The sequence below is a fragment of the Rhinoderma darwinii genome, chromosome 2 (genome assembly GCF_050947455.1).
Source record: "Rhinoderma darwinii isolate aRhiDar2 chromosome 2, aRhiDar2.hap1, whole genome shotgun sequence".
In the NCBI taxonomy this organism is placed as follows: domain Eukaryota; kingdom Metazoa; phylum Chordata; class Amphibia; order Anura; family Rhinodermatidae; genus Rhinoderma; species Rhinoderma darwinii.
This window is the reverse complement of record NC_134688.1, coordinates 174,563,881-174,579,299: the sequence shown is the minus strand read 5'-3', so window position 1 is coordinate 174,579,299 and position 15,419 is coordinate 174,563,881. Positions and strand designations below refer to the sequence as shown.

At 44.3% G+C, this 15,419-nt stretch overlaps 1 protein-coding gene across 2 annotated transcripts in view; it reads right to left on the bottom strand.

The window, feature by feature from the left end:
• NAXD (NAD(P)HX dehydratase) overlaps positions 1–4,084 on the bottom strand; it is a 53,122-nt gene extending 49,038 nt beyond the window's left edge. The window contains exon 1 of one of the 2 annotated variants that reach the window (XM_075852505.1): positions 3,984–4,084. In XM_075852505.1, the coding sequence (XP_075708620.1) occupies positions 3,984–4,011 (28 nt within the window). In that variant the 5' untranslated portion in view covers positions 4,012–4,084. The other variant, XM_075852503.1, reaches the window with a different exon arrangement.
• Between the last annotated feature and the right edge of the window lie 11,335 nt (positions 4,085–15,419).

Here is a 15,419-nt window from a genome sequence, read left to right as displayed (position 1 = left end):
CACGAACGTACTTTTGTGGCCGCAATTCACCCGAAAATCCACGGGAGAATTGCGGCCCCATTCACACCTATGGGGCCATGTACACGACCGTGGTTTCTACGCTCGTTGCCGTAATTGCCCTGTGTAAACAGGGCAGTGATCAGCAGATGAACAAGCAAACGCTGGATCATCTGCTGATCGTATCGTTTTAAAAAATAAAAATATTATCGTTGTCAGCAGCAAATCTCCCGGTGTAAACACGGAGACGCGCTGCGGACATGATAATGTATACGGACCAGCGATCGGAGTAACTGCCGCTTGTACCCATCCATAGCTCCGTGTGACAGGAGCAAATGAGCGCCGATCAGCAACTTCTCGGTGCTCGCTGCACCGGACTATTGTCGGCCGGTGTAAAAGGCCCTTAAGATCACCATGCACAATGTGAAGAGTCAGCTGGAGTAGGGATGCACGATGCATCGAAACTTCAGTGGAACAGACAAACGGAAAGACAAACAGAACGTATAGTTTCCGTTTGCATTACCATTGATTTCAATGGTATTTTTTAGTTTGCCTCCGTTCCCCTAGTTTTCCATTTTTTCACGGAAACAATAGCGTACTATGCTGCGCTATTGTCTTTCCGCTTGTCTGTTCCTCTGACGGAACAGCTGAACACAAAGCCAAACGGAAACCCAACGCTGATGTGAAGTAAAAAAAAATAAAAAATAAAAATGTTTCCTTAATGTGAAAAAAAACAACATAATTGGAATTGCTGCATCTGTAAAAGTCCAAACTATCCTAATATAACATTATTTAATCCGCAGGGTGAACGCCATAAAAAAAAAAAAAAAAGGTAGAATTGCTCTTTCTTAGTAACCTTCGCTCCCAACAAAATGGAATAAAAAGTGATCAAAAAGTTGTATCAATAAAAACCTAAAGCTTGTCCCGCCAAAAACAAAAGGCCGCCACACCAGTCCATCAACGGAAAAATAAAAAAAGTTATGTCTCTCAGAATATGGTGAATTTTTTTTTTTAACAAATAGTAGTACATCATTAAAAAAACAAAAACAATATGAACTTGCTATCGCCGTAATCGTAATGTCCTGCAGAATAAAGTTACAATGGAATTTTCACCGCATGGTGAATGCCATAAAAGGGATACCCAAAAAACTATACAGGAATTACTGTTTTTTTCCTATTCCATTAACCTCTTCCCGCGCTGCTCCGCAATAGTACGTCCTGCAGAGGGGTTAGTTCCCGCATCAGGACGTACAGTTGCGGAGTAGTTCCCAGCGCACACGGTCCTGACGGACAGTGTCCGGGAACTGGGAGGTCAGCTGTCCCCGACAGCTGACACTCCAGCCTTGCCGGTCAGCGGACCATCGCCGCTGATTTTGGCAATTAACCCCATAAATGCGGCGACAGATTGCCGTCGCCGCATTTAAGTGGTTTGGAGCACATCGGCAGCCCCCACGAAGTGATTGTGGGGGCTGCCGATGCTTGTCGTGGCAATTGGAGGTCAGACAATGACCTCCGGGATGCGATGTACGGAAGCCTCGGAGGAGCAGCCTCCTGCCGCTCCTCCGAGACTTCCTGTCAGTGTGACTGTCACATTACAATGACAGTTGGAGTGCATTACACTACGTGTGTAGTGTAATGTACTCTAGCAGCGATCAAAGCTGCAAGACTAAGTGTCCCCTAGTGGGACAAGTGAAAAAAGTAAAAAAAAAGTGTAAAAATAAAAGTTATAAGTGATATAAACAAACACTTCATTTTTTTTCCTATAATAAGTCTTTCATTATAGGAAAAAAATGAACACGTTAAAAAAAGTACACATATCTGGTATCCCCGCGTTCGTAATGACCCCAACTATAAAGTTATTTTTCTCGCACGATGAACACCCCAAAAAAAATAAAAAACAACACCAGAATCGCTATTTTTTGGTCACCACCCCTCCCAAAATAGAGAATAAAAAGTGATCAGAAAGTCGCATGTACCCGAAAAGAATACCGATAAAAACTACAACCCGTCCTGCAAAAAACAAGCCCTTACACAGCTTTTTTGACTGCAAAATAAAACAGTTACGGCTCTCAGAATATGGTGACCCAGAAAATACATTATTTTATAAAAAAGTGATTTTATTGCGCAAACGCTGCAAAACATAAAAAAACTATATACATATGGTGTCGCCGTAATCGTACCGACCCGCAGAATAAAATATAATGGTCATTTATAGTGCACGGTGAACGCCGCAAAAAATAAACTAAAAAACATTGTCAGAATTGCTTGTTTTTGGTCACCCGGCTTGCAAAAAAATGTAATAAAAAGTGATCAACAAAATCACATGTATCCCAAAATCAAAACTCGTCAAAAACCGGCCGAAAATGCCTCCCATTGATTTCAATGGGAGACGGGGGCGGTTTTCTCCCGCGAGGCAGAGAAAGCATATTTCGCTGAGTTTTTTTGCCCGTAGCACTCAATGGGCGCGAGCGAAAAACGCGGCAAACGTCATGCAGGAAGGACAAAATCTGCCCCAAAATCCCAAACGGAATTTTGAGCCAGAATTTCCTACTGCAAAAAACTCTGTGTGAACACAGCTTAAGGGCTTATTTAGACGAACGTGATATAAGTCCGTGCAACGCGCGTGGTTTTCACGTGCCTCGCACGGACCTTTGTTAGTCTATGGGGCCGTGCAGACTGTCCGTGAGTTTCACGCAGCGTGTGTCCGCTGCGTAAAACTCACAACATGTCCTATATTTGTGCGTTGTTCTGAAGTCAATGGGTGTGTGAAAACCACGCGCAGCACACGGAAGCACTTCCGTGGGACGAGCGTGATTCGCTCAAGAGCAGTAAAAAGTATGAATAAAAACAGAAAAGCACCACGTGCTTTTCTGTTTACAAACATACAGTGTCATAATCATGGCGGCTGCGCGAAAATCACGCAGCCGCGCATCATATGGTGATGACACACGGAGCTGTTAAGTGCCTTTTGCTCGCGCAAAAAACTTGTCTTTTTGTGCGCGCAAAACGCACACACTCGTGTAAAACCAGCCTCAGTTGCAAAATTTCATTGCATATAAAATCACAGCCGTAAGAGGCCAGGTTCACACCCGCAGTTTTGATGCAGTTTTTGTGACAGTAGTGGATCCAAAAAGAGGGAACGTTTTAAAGAAAAGACTGATCTACTTTCTTTTGTGTCCACTCCTGTGATTGGCAAATAAAAATACGGAGCTAAAAAAAACAAAAAACGCACAAATACTGTGTGACCCTGACGTAAAGTTTCATTCACATCCGTGTGGAGCCTCTAATGCAAACACAAACAGAACCTCGTTCACATCTGCATTGGAGCCTCCGTCAGCGGCCTCCGTCACAGATCCGGACGAGATTACCGGAGACAATAGCGCAGCATTGTCGGACACCCCAACGGAACCCAGTAAAGTCAACGGGTTGCGTTGGCAGTGTCCATTGTGCAATGGGACTGCTGCTTCCGTTATTCCATTGTTCAGCTCCTCTGACGGGGCAGCACAACAGAACACACCGACGCAGGTGTGAACATAGCCTAAATTGGTATACACTTCACAGATATGTTTACTTCACTTTTTTTTTAAAGCAAACATTATCTATATAAAGTATATATATATATATATATATATATATATATAGCCTGATAACAAGAATCTGCAGAATACACACATTGCAGTCTGGAGAATGTTAACCAATAGAGAAGCAAACAGCATGTTGAATTGCTCCGGCAGCCCGCGTTTTATCAGACGTGTTCATTATGCTCCTCAATGTTTATTAATAGGCTCCGTATATATGTGCATGTAGGAAATAAAAGCGTGTGCAGTAAGTATATAGCAGACTTGCCATTACACGTGGGCTGTATTACACGGCTAGCAGCAGTGTCCTCGGAACGTAGACTATACAGTACGCCTGCAGTCAGGACCGCCATAGTGGCCGTCACTATGAGGGAGGCACAGGCCGACATGACGAGAGCCGCTCCTTACCTAAAGCCGTGCACCGAGCAAAGACCATCAGGACACTTCCGGGATCCAGGTTCAGAATCAACGCTGTGCCCAGCCGACTGACACACCAACCAACCAATCACAGAGGAGCTTCAAGTCAAATCGTACTAGCTGTCAATATAGCGAGCCAATCATAAAGCCGGATCCAGATAAAGCGTGACAGCGGCTTGGTGTACCCGCAGTTATATGGTTCTGTCATGGACTACTGGTGGATCTGCTGTAATTTCTAATCGGTAATAAAAAAGAGAACTGGAGGAGCTCGTTCTTTTATTTGTCTAACTTATCCACGGTCTATGGTCAATGTCATAGAAGGCCTGCACCCCCAGACTCCTTATGATATTGGGGTATATAAATAAATACTAGAAAATACACCATCCTGATCCAGTGCCATCAACCAGCCACCCTTAATCTGAGTGACAACACTGGATCACTATAAGAACTGGCCACATTCACAGAGACAGGCCTCATATTTCATATTCAATCTGGGTTTTGCCTCCGTTTTTTTAAGCCAAAATCAGAAATGGATGCAAGATGTATAAATGTTTTGATGATATTTGTGTATTTAGGATCCTCTCCTGGCATTTGCTTTAAAGGGGCTTTCTAGGACTTTGACATTGATGACCTATCAATTCCTTAGGATAGGTGTTTTATATCAGATCGGTGGGGGACCGACTCCCGCCACGATCAACTGATTGAAAAAGTTCCCCGTTGAGCACTGAGGCCTCTTCAGTGATTACAAGGATCAACTCTACATTCCGTAGTGGCTGTGCCTGGTACTGCAACTCATTCTCATTCCCTTGAATGGTACTGTGCTGTGCCACTAATAAATGCATGGAGCTATGTCTCCTAAGCAATGAAGAAGTAGCAGCGCTCACCGGAGTGCTGTAACCCCTACAATCAGCTGATCGGGGGTGGTTTTGGTTCGCGGGCGTTCAGGACACTACGGGGCTGGGTATGTGCACACGTAAAATCAAAAGCTTCTGAAAATACGGAGTTGTTTTCAATGGAAAACAGCTCCTGACTTTCAGGCGTTTTTTACTCAAAGTCGCGTTTTTCGCTGCGTATTTTACGTCCGTTTTTGGAGCTGTTTCTCACTGGAGTCAATGAAAAACGGCTCCAAAAACATCCGAAGAAGGGACATGCACTTCTTTTTCACAGGCGTCTTTTTAAAAAAACGCCCCGTCAGAACAGAACGCCGCATCTCCCATTGAAAACAATGGGCAGATGTTTGTAGGCGTTCTTCTTCCGACTTTTCAGACGTTTTTCGGGACGTTTACGGCTCGAAAAACAGCCGAAAATAGGCTGTGTGAACCCTACCTAACACTGCCTGTAGCCCGGTCAATCAATGTAAGGCTGGGTTCACACGACCTATTTTCAGACGTAAACGAGGCGTATTATGCCTCGTTTTACGTCTGAAAATAGGGCTACAATACGTCTGCAAACATCTGCCCATTCATTTGAATGGGTTTGCCGACGTACTGTGCAGACGACCTGTTATTTACGCGTCGTCGTTTGACAGCTGTCAAACGACGACGCGTAAAAATACAGCCTCGTCAAAAGAAGTGCAGGACACTTCTTTCAGACGTAATTTGAGCCGTTCTTCATTGAACTCAATGAAGAGCAGCTCAAAATTTACGGCTGTCAGAGAAGCCTCGCAAAATGCGAGGAGGAGGAATTACGGCTGAAACGAGGCAGCTGTTTTCTCCTGAAAACAGTCTGTCATTTCAGACGTAAAAGCCTCTCATCGTGTGCACATACTCTAAAATAAAAAGCATTACTGTCATCTACATTACAGCGCCGATCTCCTTATGTAGGAGATAGGGCACTTATAATGTGGTGACAGAGCCTCTTTAAACAATCATTATTTGAGGTATTACACATTGTTTTAATTTTTTTTTACTTTTTCACAAGTCGGGAAATATAAATTAGATTCTAATTTATAACATTTCCATGTGGTGAAAAAAGAAAAGTAGATCTGGAGTTTTGTATATAAAATATAACTTTTACTTGTCTCTCTTAAAAAGTTGCTCTAGAAAAAACATAAATGTACAGACAATATATATAAAAAGTAGCAAGTGTACTGAATTTTTGGTGCTCATTCATAGCCTGTATCCAGTATTGTGAGGTAATACGATATTAACAGCAGTTCATGCGTGTGTGTGTATAATGAATAGAGAGTGTTCATCAATTTTTATGTCTAGAGATCCTTTCTTGTAAGTAACCAACAGGTGCTTATAAATGACCAACAGGTACAAGAGTACGGGGCTCAATGCCCCCCTACCCGTATGGATGTCATCCGTTTTCTTGACAACCTTTTAAGCTTGGTGTCCAATGGATCAGGAAACCTCACTTGGTATATATAAAGGATCTCCTCTGTAAACTCTCGTAATATAGATCGAGTCTCCCAACGCGTTTCCTCACGGCCACATGATTCTTCAGGGGAGAGGGGCCATAACCAGCTAGATCCAAGTTTTCAGGAGTGCTGGAACAAATCGACAGGCTGTATGTCTGCAGGCGTGCTTGCAGTGGCAAGATATCGCTCAGATGCATCTGTACTTTCTGATTTGGCGCCCGTTTTTTTGCGTCTTCTGTTAATATCGTATTACCTCACAATACTGGATACAGGCTATGAATGAGCACCAAAAATTCAGTACACTTGCTACTTTTTATATATATTGTCTGTACATGTATGTTTTTTCTAGAGCAACTTTTTAAGAGAAACAAGTAAAAGTTATATTTTATATACAAAACTCCGGATCTACTTTTCTTTTTATATATATTACGGAGAATCCTTTAAAACAAGTCTGGATGGTGGACTTTACCTTTCATCATCATTCATCATTTCCGTGTGCTGGTCACTAGAGGGAGCAATTCCCAAAATTGCAGCATGGTCAATGTGGTAAAGCAACCTCATTGCTTTATGCTGCAAATTTGGGGTAGACACACTCGCTCTAGTGTCCTCACACAATCCCCCCTCCCTTATTCAGGCTAGTGCCAGGAGAAGGAGGGCGTTGAATCTTCAAACCTCCTACACTGTGTGCCGCCATTTTCTGAGCGAATGCACAGTGTAGGAGGATTGGATACAGTGGTCAGCAGAGAGTATAACGCTAACATACACGAACATAATACACACATCACATACACAAACATAACTTACCTGCTCGTTCTGCCGCCTCCGCTCCTATGCCTTGCGCCTTCGCTTCCTTGAACACATGGCCGGAAGCTGCGACCGGAAGTCATCATCTTACTGTCCGGCCGCGGATTCCGGTCCACAGGAAAATGGCGACAGATTTCGCTCTGCTAACGAGCTTCGTTTTGGTCTGTGTCGGAGCGGCGCATGCGCCGTACCCACACAGACGGCGTACGCTGCAGTGAATGGAACGGCTCCCATTCGCATTCTCTATGGGGATGTATGTGCTGTATTCCATCTCTGTATGTGTTAATCGACACATACAGAGATGAAAAAAAAAATGGCAGCCCCCATAGAGATGTAAAAATAAAAAAAAGTAAAAAGTAGAACACACGAACACAAATAAATAATTTTTTTTTATCATACTAAAAGCAATATGATAAAAAAAAATAAAAAAATTTCATGACAACTTCCCTTTAAATGGGTTTTCTCAATAAGATTGATGTGGAACTGGCTTCTGAAAGCAGCTGATGAGCGGGGAAGTTGTGCCTGCCCCACTTTTCCCATGTATAGCTGCCACAACGAAAATGTACCATTAGACTACGTTCACACAAGGCGGATATGCTGCATGAAAGCACACAGCATATCCATCCTGGGCGTCGCAGGGAATTCTGTCCGAAAAACCACATCAAATGGTGGTGCAGTTTTTCGGCTAGAATGTCCGCTTCAGAAAACTGCACATAAAAAAAAAAAGTTTCATACTTATGTAGCCATGGCGACGCGTCCCTCTGCCGTCTTGCAGGCCGGCCACCAGGGATGACTTTTCATCCCATGTGACCACTGCAGCCTGTGATTGGCTTCAGAGGTCACATAGGATGAAACTTCAACCCAGGAGGGCGGCCTGGACGAAGCAGCACAGAATTCTGAGTAAGCATGACGTTGTTTTTTTCTGAGATGCGATTTTTGCGGCGGAATCGCAGCTTTTCTGCCGCAAAAATCACAACATCTGCTATTTGTTGCAGGTTTTACCTCACCATGGAATTCAATGGGGAAAACCCGCAACAAAAAAGCAGCAATTACGCAAATACAATTGACATGCTGCAGATTAAAAAAAACACACGGATGAAATTTGTTTAAATCTCGTCTACTTTGTTACTATTGTATTATGCTGCTGATTTTCTGCAACGAAATCCGTTGCGGAAACTCCGCAGTATTTAAGCTACATGTGAATTTACCCTTACTTGTCTATGTATCCACTTATTCAGCCACTCTCCAGCTAATAGTGGGGGTCCTAAACAACGAATTCCTCCCTCTATGACATCCATATGCCTTAAATGGGTTGTCCGATGAAAATAAAAACGATTTATTATTTTTATTTTCTGAAATGAATAAACTTTCTGATATACTTTATATTCCAAACCTGCACAGATTGCAGGTTTTAAGTCCCCATCATGGAACCCCAGGAAGTTCGAAGCTGCCATTCATGTGATGTTGCGCCGACACAGGCTCCATACAACGGGATCCCGAAAAAAACCCTTAAACCATGCCGTATACATTTTTTTAACATGAGAGCCTATGGGTGATGTGTGTCTTTGGCATACGTCACAGGCATCTGTTTCACATATACGTCATTGACTTTTCAATAGCTTTTCATGAAATATACGTTAAACGGATACCATAATAGTCTATGGGTGACAGATGCCTGTGGCGGATAATGGTATCTGTTTAACAAATATGTCATAAAAAGGGTCATGAGAGTTCATGACTTATATGTTAAACCATTACAGTCTATGGCTGACAGATGCCACTGCTGAGATTGGACTTTTCCTCAGCTTATCACCCCCAGTCCAATGGGCAAGTTGAGAAGATCAACCAGATCATGGAGAATTATCTCCGCCACTTCATCTCTTCACAGCACGATTACTGGGTACAGCTTTTTCCATGGGCCGAGTTCTCATACAACAACCACACAAGTGAGTCCACCACTTCCACTCCATTTCACATTGTGTACAGTCAACATCCTAAAATCCCTCTTCCAGTGTCGACCACATCTCAGGTACCCGCTGCTGACTCTGCATATGGGAACTTTCTGCAAATCCGGCAACAGAGCTGGTCCTATATTTTGCTGGCAGTCGATCGCATGAAGCGAAAAGCAGATACAAGGAGAAGAGAGCCGCCTCAGTATCTTCCGGGTACCAAAGTCTGGCTGTCCTCTCGGGAAAATTTGTTTGAAGGTGCCTTCATACAAGTTTTCTCCCAGGTTCCTTGGTCCTTTCGAAATTCTCAAACAAATAAACCCTGTCTCCTATAACCTGCGGCTGCCTCCTGCCCTCAGAATACGCAACTCCTTTCATGTGTCCCTCCTGAAGCCGGTGGTCCTGAACCGCTACAGCAAGACTTCTAGTTCCACAGTTGCTCCCAGAGGTTCTTCTGATGTGTTCGAGGTGAGGGAGATCCTGGACTGCAAAAGAGTAGGAGAAAGGACTTTCTATTTTGTTGCCTGAAGAGGGTTTGGTCCTGAGTAGAGGTCCTGGGAGCCAGAAGAGAACCTCAGTGTTCCTGCGCTTATAAAAAATTCCTCTCTTGCTCTGGCCCCAAGAAGAGGGGGCGTAAGAGGGGGGATACTGTAGCGTCCATGGCCACGGGCCGTCGGGTTTACTCACCTCCCGATGCCCGCAGCCATGGATCCGTGAGCGCTGGTCCCCATCTCCTTCCTAGGAGACGCCAGCGCTCACTTCCGCTCCGGTCTGCTGGGTCCCGTAGGGACAAAGGAAATTGTCATCATCATCAACAGCCATGATTTCCTGGTCTATAAGAAGGCCCCAGGCCTTCTGATCCTTGCCTGAGCGTTGTTAGTTTTCCCAGTCTGTCTTGCAAATTGTCCCTTAGTGTTTCCCGTTCCAGTTGTTACCCGTTCCTGTATCCCGTGCTTTAGTGTCGGAGTCGTGTCACGTCCTGTGTCATCTGTCACATCCAGAGGAATTCGCCACGTCTGGCGCAACCTGCGGAATCTGTGTAATCCGCCACGTCCTGTGTCTTCTACCACGTCCAGAGGAATTCGCCACGTCTGGTGCAACTTGCGGCACCTGTGACATCCACCACATTTGGCGATACCTGCTGCACCCATCTCCATCTGTGCCAGAGCTGCGGCCACTGTCTGGACTATCCAGGTACCCTTGTGCGGGACTTTGTATTCTGGGGTTCCTGTTGTTTGGCCAGCTGCCTCCTTGCTACAGCGGTGCAGCCTAGTGGGTCCACTAACCCGCTACGTGACACCCATAAATATGAGTAGTCAAGTAGCCCAAATAGTAAGGAAGTGCCCCGACGCGCGTTTCGCCAGTACAGCTTTCTCAAGCCTTAACAGTATATATTTTGCATCATGAATATAAGAATTTAATGTTTTGTAACTACTGTGGTGCTACTGTTATCGCGAATGTGGTCCTTATGCAGATTTTATCTTTAGATCCTCTGTAGTTTTTATATTGAGTATAATAAAATTTATATTTTTCTATTTTTCAACATTTATAGTGTTTGACTCCTTTTTCTCAGTGTTTAATATATGATATTTTGGAGTCTCTATTCTTGTACTTTTTTCTGAACTTGTGGAGGTGTTTAACACTATGTGGGTATCACCTAGCCAGTAACCTGTCCTGTGAGACTTATCTTAATTACAGCCTCAGTTCTGCCCTCTGTCACTAACTTGACAGCATGAAGATTTTCATTGGGCAGCATCTAGCGACGGGTATAAAGTTATTTCCCATTTGGATAACCCCTGCTTTAGCTGTCACTTCCCACAAAAGTTAAATTACAGAGGAAAAGCCGCTGAAAACAATGGGCTGTACATATAATGCATGAATGCACTTGGTCCACTAGAGTGAACATTGCTTTTTGTAGCAGTTTCCAACGTTGTGGGATACAATTAGCTAACATAAAAAATATGTAATTTTTTTTTATATTATAACTGTTTTCTGTAGCAAGATGCTGTTTGTTTTGTCTGCTTTGGTTTTATATGTAAATCCTTGTATGTCCATGCATATACATATACTCAGTTCAGTAAAAAAAGAAAATAATAATCCACAGAGACATGGTGCATAAAATAATTGCTGTAAGAAAATATACTGGTTGATATTACTTACAATGTATAACCTGTTAAACCAGACCATGATGTCCATGGAGGACTTGCATCACAGGGGTGAGTCATAACGTTCCTAGGCTATGGATAGCAGTCATACTATGTATATACTATAACACCGTCTTGATAACTCGTTAGTATACAGAGATGCTGTTTACGGTAGCCTGTGTCCTGTCAACGTGCTGCAGACAGAGGGTGCTGTAATGTGCTAACAGGCAATAAACAGCTTGTCATAAATGGTACCTATATTCTGTGTACCTCCAGTTATAAACACAGTCTGACTTGTATTATTGTTTATGGCATATCTCCCAACCGTCCGGATTCAGCAGGACAGTCCTGGATTTCGGGCGGTGGTATGTCCGGGACTCCCGGTGTCAACTGTATCTGTGTCCTCAGCAGGGGCGTCGCTAGCACCGGACCTTCCGTGCCCAAGCCCTGAATCTTTGGCTCGGTGCCCCGGCTACTGCCACATTCAGGTCATAGTGGTCGCAATAGCGGTCGCAATTTCGACCAGGCGGCGGCCGCCCTTACCGCATCTATAAAAGTTACCATAGTAACTGGGGCCTATGTAATAAAATACACGGGCCCCTGTTACTATAGTGACGGCACATACTTACCATACGCTGCACCTGGAGCTGAAGAGGAGGGTAAGGGTATGTTCACACGCAGAGTCAAAGATGTCTCAAAATATGGAGCTGTTTTCAAAAGAAAACAGCTCCTGATTTTCAGACGTTTTTTGTGGCACTCGCGATTTTCGCTGTGTTTTTTTACGCCCAAAAATGTCCCAAGAAGTGTCCTTCTGATTTTTCGGCCGTTTTTCGGACGTTTACGGCCCGAAAAACGGCCGAAAATAGGCCGCCTTAGTGTAAAGTTACGGTCTGATGGGGTCCTGTATTTAAGCCTGCCTTGTGGTAGGCTTAGATACAGGTTCTAACATACCGTATCACACGTGGACCCTGTATTTAAGCCTACCACATGTTAGGCTTAGATACAGGGCCCCAGCAGACCTTATATCTTAAACAGTATAAGATTCTTGTCTGCTGCGGTCCTGTATCTAAGCCTACCTTGTGGTATTCTTAGATACAGGGTCTAACAGACCGTGTCACACATGGACCCTGTATCTAAGCCTACCACATAGTATTCTTATATACATTGCCCATGTCTGATCCTGTCTAATGGGCCCTGTATCTAAGCTTACGACATAGTAGGTTTAGACACAGGGCACCAGCAGACCGTAATCTTATACAGTATAAGATTACGGTCTGCTGGGGCCCTGTATCTAAGTCTACATTGTGGTAGGCTTAGATACATGGTCTAACAGACAGTATCACACATCGGACCTATATCTAAGCCTACCACATGTGTTACTAATGTTTTTTTTTTTTGTGTTTGTGTTTTTTTACAGGCTTGGTCGTTGGACTACTGTCTTTGCATTTTCTTTTAAACTTTATTACTACCGCCTAAGTAATGGCCGCTGGCTGATTGACAGCGTCCATTACTAAGGCGGGGCTTAGTGTTAGCCGGCGGAGAGGCTAACACTAAGGGTATGTTCACACGCTTAGCAAAAAAAAAGTCTGAAAATATGGAGCTGTTTTCAAGGGAAACCAGCTCCTGATTTTCAGACTTTTTTAGCAACTCGCATTTTTCGCAGTGTTTTTTCCGTCCATTTTTGGCGGTTTTTCTATAGAGTCAATGAAAAACGGCTCGAAAACGGCTCAAGAAGTGACATGCACTTCTTCGCGGGCGTTTTTTTACGCGGCCATTTTTAAAAACGGCCGTGTAAAAAAACGGCCTGTCAGAACAGAATGCCGTATTTTCCATTGAAATCAATGGGCAGATGTTTGGAGGCGTTCCGCTTCCGATTTTTCGGCTGTTTATGGCCCGAAAATAAGCCGTGTGAACCCTAAGGGTATGTTCACACGTTTACTAAAAAACGTCTGAAAATACGGAGTTGTTTTCAAGGGAAAACAGCTCCTGATTTTCAGCCGTTTTTCAAGCAAACTAGCGTTTTTCGCTGCATTTTTTATGGCCGTTTTTGGAGCAGTTTTTCTATAGAATCAATGAAAAACGGCTCCAAAAACGTCTCAAGAAGTGACATGCACTTCTTTTTACAGGGCTTCTTTTTACGCGCCGTTTTTAAGATGAGGCGTAAAAAACCGCCCCATCGGAACAGAACGCCGTATTTCCCATTGAAATCAATGGGCAGATGTTTCTAGGCGTTCTGCTTCCGTTTTTTCAGCCGTTTTTTGGAACGTTTATGGCCCGAAAATAGGCCGTGTGCACATACCCTAACCCCCATTATTACCCCGATACCCACCTCCACCAGGGGTGCCGGGAAGAGCCGGGTACGATCCAGTACCCGAGAATCTGTAGCGATGGCCGGGTACTGGTGTGGCCGCAGGCTAGTATTATTAGGCCGGGAAAGGCCATAAACAGGGGCCCTTCCCACCCTGGTAATGCTAGCCTGCTGCTGCTATCTGGCTGGTTATGAAAATTGGGGGGGGGACCCCGCGTCATTTTCTTTTTTTAATGTATTTTTTAAATACATAATTGGACAAAACGACATGTCCACCACATTTTTCATAACCAGCTAAATACAACACAGCAGCAGAAGGCTAGCATTACCAGGGAGGGAAGGGCCACTGTTTTTGGCCTTTCCCAGCCTAATAATACTAGCCTGCTGCCGCCCCCCCCATTGCCCGACCATCCCTACAAATGATCGGGTACTGGATCAATGAAGGATCATTTTCCTCCACAGCACTTCGTTACTCTGTTTGTGGTAGTTACAGCAGAGGACGCGTAATCTCGTTGTAACCTGTCATTTACCGCGTAATCTCGCGAGATTACGCTTCCTCTGCTGTAACTACCACAGACAGAGTAACGAAGTGCAGAGATTGTGAATAGACATCCCGTGGAATGTCTATTCACTGTCTAAACACTTTAGTATCGTTAATGTGTTCGTATAAGACAGCACATAGCGATCTAAAAGGATCCCTATGCGCTGCCTAAATGAATGGAAAGGAGTGCATGACGCTGATTGGTTAGCGTCATACACTCCTCTGTACAACGCCCACTTGGTCGAAAGTAAAAACACGCCCACTTGGGCATTAAGACACTCATTAGCATAAATCTAAAATCGCTAATAAAGTGGTTAAAATAGATCGTTTTTTTAAATAAAAAGCACTGCTGTCACCTACATTATAGCGCCCATCTCCTTATGTAGGAGATAGGTCACTTATAATGTGGTGACAGAGCCTCTTTAAAAACCTACGTAACCACCTGAAGGATCCTGTTGAAGGGGACCGGTCACCTCCCTTGACATGTCTGTTTTAGTAAACAATTGTACTCCCCATGAAATAACAATTCTGGAACATCTCTATGTTGTGCCCTTCCTCTATTATTCCTCCTAGAAATTTATGAAGAAAATTGACAACTGTGTGTTACCAGTTCAGGGTGTGTACCCACTCAGACTGACAATGTCCAATCAGTGCTGACAGAGTGAGGGTAAGGCTGGGTTCACACGACCTATTTTCAGGCGTAAACGAGGCGTATTATGCCTCGATTTACGCCTGAAAATACGGCTCCAATACGTCGGCAAACATCTGCCCATTCATTTGAATGGGTTTGCCGACGTACTGTGCCGGCGACCTGTAATTTACGGGTCGTCGTTTGACAGCTGTCAAAAGACGACGCGTAAGGGTATGTTCACACGAGGTCATTACGTCCGTAATTGACGGACGTATTTCGGCCGCAAGTACCGGACCGAACACAGTGCAGGGAGCCGGGCTCCTAGCATCATAGTTATGTACGATGCTAGGAGACCCTGCCTCGCTGCCGGACAACTGTCCCGTACTGTAATCATGTTTTCAGTACGGGACAGTTGTCCGGCAGGGACTCCTAGCATCGTACATAACTATGATGCTAGGAACCCGGCTCCCTGCACTGTGTTCGGTCCGGTACTTGCGGCCGAAATACGTCCGTCAATTACGGACGTAATGACGTCGTGTGAACATACCCTAAAATTACAGCCTCGTCAAAAGAAGTGCAGGACACTTCTTGGGACGTTTTTGGAGCCGTTTTCTCATAGACTATTGAAAACAGCTCCAAAAACGGCCGAAAAAACGGTGCGAAAAATGCCACGAAAACGGCGCGAAAA